At 36.1% G+C, this 6,616-nt stretch overlaps 1 protein-coding gene across 1 annotated transcript; it reads left to right on the top strand.

The window, feature by feature from the left end:
- Positions 1 to 818: 818 nt before the first annotated feature.
- On the top strand, positions 819 to 1,967 carry LOC111917871 (transcription factor MYB1). The gene is made up of 3 exons (XM_023913507.2): positions 819 to 994; positions 1,194 to 1,323; positions 1,478 to 1,967. Exons 1-3 carry the CDS (start codon positions 865 to 867, stop codon positions 1,965 to 1,967), a joined length of 750 nt encoding a protein of 249 aa, XP_023769275.1. The 5' UTR covers positions 819 to 864.
- The last annotated feature ends 4,649 nt before the right edge of the window (positions 1,968 to 6,616 follow it).

The raw sequence follows: 6,616 nt of genomic DNA, 5'->3' as shown, positions 1-6,616 counted from the left end.
ACAATATTTGGGGTCGCACAAGAGAAAGAAAAAACACCGTATCAAGAGGATCTTAACAAGAAAGACTAGCGCTCTCATGGGACGTGGAAAAAAATGACGATAAAAGCGAAAGAGGAAGTCGTGAAAAAATATAACATCTAGGTTTCGTTATTTTATTTTCATGGTTTCGTTATTTAAATTTCTAGGTTTGTAATTTGAAATTCTTTTTTTTTGGTGTTTTGTAATTTTTTTTTTAAGTTTAATGAAATTTAAGATTTAAAAAAATAATATGCTTGAAATATTCATTTTCTATATTAATGAATTTCAGAAAAAAAAATAGCATGATAATTATGACAACCCAGGCATATAAATGATAAATTTTGATTAAAGTATGAAAAAACTGACGTGATACTTACGTCTTAGGTGGACTGAGGCATCACTCCTATCGGACTTATTTTTTCTTCCCATCATTTCCACATTTATATTTTACATCGGTGCCTCCAAGCTTCTTTCTTTTTTTAGTGGCCCAAGCTTCATATTAATATAATTGCATTCCCTTAAAAATAGGGAAAAAAAAAAAAAAGCAAAGAATACTAGTGAATTTTTTTCTTGGACACTTTTGAGTTCTCGCCTTCTTGGAAATGAACCAATGTGGGAACGTCAATTTGTAGCATGAGCACATGCTCTATATATATGTGGACCTGGATTCTTAAAAACGTGTAGCCCAATTTGAATCTATAAAAGGTGCATCGTCTAAATGTTATGCATTTAGGAAATTAATGAGCATGTAGTTCATGATATATACTATAGAATTCTTTTACTCAATTTTGAACTTCACTTCATAGTATATATGTGTGTACGTCACTTGCGTAGAACAGAAACGAAATGAGACCATGTACTAATACGGGTCTAATGTTGAGGAAAGGTGCATGGAGCGTGGAAGAAGATATTTCTCTCAAGAACTATATTGAGAAACATGGTGAAGGGAAATGGCACCTCATTCCTCTTAAAGCAGGTTGAAAATTACATAATCCTTTTTGTGTTATAAAAGCACCATCTCCTAACTCTCTTTCCTCGGTGTTTAAAAATAATAGCTAATAAGAGTAAAAAAAAAAAAACTTTGCCTATATTGTTAATGTCGTTTGACACTCGAAAACATTACTGGAAAACATCCGGTGGTGGTTGTGTTAATAGGTTTCTTGTTATGTTTGCAGGGTTAAATAGGTGCAGAAAGAGTTGTAGGTTAAGATGGTTGAATTATTTAAGGCCAAATATAAAAAGAGGAGACTTTGCTAAGGATGAAGTTGATCTCATACTTAGGCTTCATAAGTTGCTAGGAAACAGGCAAGCACACATTCAAAATATTAATTCACTAAGAACATCAAGTGAAGTTTAAATATTTTTTTAACCAGTTATTTTTCATTCATTATGGTATTATATTAAAGATAAAATATTATAGCGACATTAATTCATTTTGGAATTTGGATTATAATTTTAGATGGGCATTGATAGCTGGAAGAATACCAGGAAGAACCGCTAATGATGTGAAAAATTACTGGAACACTCATCATCGTTCACGTCCCAGGCAACGAAGAAAGAAAAAACCTATAGAGGATGAATCATTGCAAAAAACCATGGTCACAATTATTAAGCCACAACCACGAACTTTTTCAAGAACCCTAAATATGGGTAACAATCCACGACACACTGCTATGGCTCATGAGGTTGGTAACCTAAATTCGCCGAATAATGTTACCAACAATAAATTTAATGCGTCCTCGGGGTTAAAGTTGCCATCCAATTTATTAGATGACAACATCAGCAAGTATATAGACCAGTTATTAGATGATCATGAAACGAAATTTGATGGAAATTTTGGTTGTTCTTCAGTGGACGGAGTTGTCGGGAAAGATGATAATCAAATTAGTTTATTTGATTTCCCAATCGATGATATCACGATGGACCTTATACATTCTGATCAACCATGATCATGAAAATAATGATATGCTTGCTCGGTGTACTAATAAATTGAACAATAATATAAATAAAGTATAGTATTATATATATATATATATATATATATATATATATACCTATTTTAATAAAAGAATAAGTTTATTTTTTTTTGTTATTTGTAACCCTATTGCGCCTCATAGTTAATGTCATTTCACTTGTCAATATATTTATTCTTTATTATGTCTGAGATTCATTCATTACATGTGTTAATTTAAAAAATATGTTAAATATAAAGATCAAAATATTTGAGAAATTTGAATTTATAAGAAAAAAATAATGATTTATTATAATAGAAATGTTTTTTTTTACTTTTTAAATTTAAACATATAATTTAAATAAAGAAAAAAAACAAATGAACTTTAATTTTGGAAATTTTAAAATAAAAGGTAACTCTATTAGTGAAATTAATATCTATTTATTATTATATTAATTGCAATTATATTAAAATATTATGTAGAATTTAGTAATGTTAACGTATATTCAAAAGATATCTAGTTTCCTTGTAGATATATTGTAATTAGCCTTTTCATAAGTTAGCTTCACTATTTAGTTCATATACTTTAGTTTAGGTCTCATTGTAATATCACAAAATATACAATTCGATCTTTTATATATATATCAAAAGCTTTCATGGTATCAGAGCCCATGGCTCTCTAACCTCGCAGAACCCCAGTCAGTATCTCTAGTACTGACTTCGCTGGAGACACCCAGACCACCAGACAACCTGAATTTGCCCTGCTGTCGCTGTTCTCTTCACCAGACACCCCCATTGTCTCAATCGTTGCTTGAATCTTCCTTCCCGTCAAACTCAAGTCCCATTATTGCTGGTACTTTCCTCTAAATCATCGCCAGTCACCACCGTATCAAAAAAAAAAAAGGCTGCCCCTCTTCTCAACAGGAAAATAAATCTCTGGTTTGAAGCTTTATCTATCCCTGTTTCAAGGTTTCTTTTATTTGAGCCTTTGTTCGGATACTACACTATTCCTTGGAGTTCTCGTTTATCCATAAGACCTTAACCAGATTCCATTTTTTAGCATTAATACTTATTTAATACCCTTTGGTATTATTAGTCATTCTGTCATATTGCCTCTGTGGTATAATTTTCTTACTTTCTCCATGTCACCCACTGGAATCACATCACGACCCATTAGTACCGTTTTCAATGGTACAAATTATGTTACTTGGGCTCGTCAAATGACAAGCTACCTTCAATCCCAAAAATTATGGCATGTTGTAACTGGATCATTATCTCGTCCAGTAATCAAAGAAAAAGAAGACAAAGATGCATTTGATCTACGTGAAGAAGATTTGTTCTGCAAGAACGCTGAAATCATTACAGTCATATGTAACTCATGCACCATTGAGATCACTCAACAATTTGGATTGTATACTACCAGAAAAGAGATCTGGGATTTTTTGGCCAAATGATATACCACCACAGATCTTGCACATCAATATCAATTGCTTCGGACTGTCCTTAGCAAACGCTAACAAACTAATCAGTCGATAAGTGCATTTGTATCTGAGATGCAAAGTTACTGGGATTAACTCACATTGGCTGCACCTACCACTAAATGTCACGATGATGCAATCATAGCTGTGAATCACCAAAAGCATCTTCAACTAATGATTTTGCTAATGGCACTTCAAGATCATTTTGAACCTGTAAGAGCATCTCTCTTGCACCGTTCTCCTCTCCCTACCTTGGAAAGCAGCAATAACTGAATTGATTTCTGAAGAAACAAGAATTGGGGCACCGACTTCTCCATCTAACGAGGTTATGGTTGTCTCTGGTTATAAAGGCAACAATAAGTCTTCTGGTTTCACACCACGCAACAACAATACAAATAAGAACTCAAGTGAATGCAACTATTGTCACCTCAAAGGCTACCGGTTGCTCGATTGCCCTCGCAAAATCTGCAAATTTTGTGAAAAGAAGAACCCGAAACACTATGGTTCAGACTGCATGCAAAACCCAAATCGCAACAAAAGCTTTGCCAGCTCTACTTCACATTCAGACTCCTTTCCAAATCCATCGATGGTGGTACCAGGGGCTGCTTCAGTTACTCCAGATGATGTGATTGCCCTCATGAAGCAAGTTATGTGTGGATCATCGCATTCTATGGCTACATCCCAAGGTACATCATGGTTATTCGACTCTGAATGTTGTAATCACATGACACCAGACACCAACATATTTGCTACAAAATCGTCGAGTAAACCCTTATCTCATGTTACTACAGTTGATGGTACACAAGTACATGTTCAACATAGTGGTTCTGTTTGTACTTCCCATCTATTATTACCAGACACCCTATGCATTCCTAAGCTTTCTATTAGCCTTATTTATGTTGCTCAGTTATGTGACATGGGCCTTAATGTCAATTTTACTCCATCTGATTGTTGTGTGTAGGATCCAAGGATGAAGCAAATCTTTGGGATCGGTCGTAGGACGGGACAGCTGTACGAGCTTGTCTACCTTCCCATACCCAAATCTTTTACCCCCACTTTGCTCTCAACCTTACCTTCAACAAATTTTCTTGATATTTGGCATTCTAGATTAGGTCATATTTCTTATGATAGACTCAAATTACTTATTTCTTCTGGTATTTTGGGAAATGTCAAAACCAAAACTTTACATTGTTTACCTTGCCAACTAGGGAAACAACATGCTTTACCCTTTTATCCAAATGAAATGAAATCAGTTGCACTCTTTGACTTAATTCATTCTGACGTATAGGGTCCCGCACCTATCCCAACAATGGGGGGGAGCACGTTACTTCGTGACATTCATCGATGATCACACTCGATTTACATGGATATACCTAATGAAACAAAGATCAGAGTTGCCCCAAATTTACATCACTTTTGCTCGTATGATTCAAACTCAGTTCAATAAACCAATGAAAATTCTCAGAACAGACAATGCCATGGAATACAAAGAATCATCCTTACTAAATTTTCTTCACCAACAAGGAACTGTCTCTCAATATTCTTGTCCTGGCACGTCTCAACAAAATGGACGTGCTGAGAGAAAACATTGGCACATTCTAGATACCATTCACACCCTTCGTATATCCTCTCAATGCCCTGAACGCTTTTGGGGTGAAGCTGCACTCTTTGTAGTGTATACCATTAACCGCCACCCTACCCCAATTCTATAAAACAACTCACCATACTTCATACTTCATGGTACACTTCCTGCCTATGACCTCCTTAAGGTGTGGGGGTGTGCCTGTTTCGTTCTCCTTCAACCTCATGAACATACCAAACTTCAAACTCGCTCACGACTCTGTTGTTTCTTAGGTTATAGCCTTAAACATAAAGGTTATCGGTGTTGGGATCCTATATCCAATAGACTTTGAATCTCTCGCCATGTGTTTTGGGAACACACTATGTTCTCTACCCTTTCCAAATTTCGACAACCAACAGATCTGACTCCTCCCCTCTTCACTGATGCATCCATTCCCCTCACCCATGAGTCAGTAATTTCAAATCCTTCCCCTACTCACCCTTCCTCTCCTACCTCATCTGGTCCTGATCACCTTGAACAAACCGATATACCTGAACTTATTTTGAGCTCTCCTACATCACCTACACCTATTCCGCTGTCTACGAATGTTCCTGATACATCTGATTCCTCTGAAGATCCTGCTCTCGACGTGGCACCAGAAGTTACTGAACATCGCCGCTCCACACGAGTAAGGAATGTTCCTTCTCACCTTCGTGATTATCAATGTTATAATATATTTTTCTCCACTCATACACCATCCTCTTACAAAGAGGCTTCCACTGATCCTCTTTGGCAACAAGCTATGAATGAGGAATTGCAGGCTTTAGATTGGGCCCAAACATGGGACATTGTTCCTCTTCCTCCCAACAAAGCTATAATTAGTTCCAAATGGGTATTCAAAGTCAAGACTAAATCTTATGGATCTGTTGATAGATAGAAAGCTAGACTCGTTTCTAAAGGTATTAATCAAGAATACGACATTGATTATGAAGAGACTTTTGCACCCGTTGGTCGCATTACCTCTGTTCGAACTCTTCTTGCTATTGCTGTTGTTCGGAAATGGAAACTCTTTCAGATGGATGTTAAGAACGCATTTCTTAATGGTGATTTATCTAAAGAAGTTTATATGAAACCCCCTCCCGGGGTACCACATCCTCCGCATCATGTTTGCAAACTATGTAAGGCTCTCTATGGTCTAAAACAAGCACCTAGAGCATGATTTGAAAAATTCAGTGTTACTGTTTGCTCATTGGGATTTATGTCTAGTCCCTATGATTTAGGTCTTTTCATGAAGACCACAGATGCGTGTACCATCATCTTGCTTTTATATGTTTATGATATGATCATTACTGGGAGTGCCTTACAGGGAATCATTCAACTCAAGTAATCTCTTCAACAACACTTTGAAATGAAAGAGTTGGGCTTACTTCAATACTTTCTAGGGCTCGAAGTTCTTTCTTAGGACCAAGGAATCTATTTGAGTCAAGCCAAATATGCATCTGACCTTCTTTCTCAAGTTGGCCTTACCGATAGCAAGACTGCCTCAACACCTCTTGAACCAAACCTTTGTCTAACTTTGAACGATGGTTCACCTTTACCTGACCCTAC

Source organism: Lactuca sativa, chromosome 4 (assembly GCF_002870075.4).
Source record: "Lactuca sativa cultivar Salinas chromosome 4, Lsat_Salinas_v11, whole genome shotgun sequence".
Taxonomy (NCBI): Eukaryota; Viridiplantae; Streptophyta; class Magnoliopsida; order Asterales; family Asteraceae; genus Lactuca; species Lactuca sativa.
This window is presented reverse-complemented; position numbering and strand designations above follow the sequence as displayed.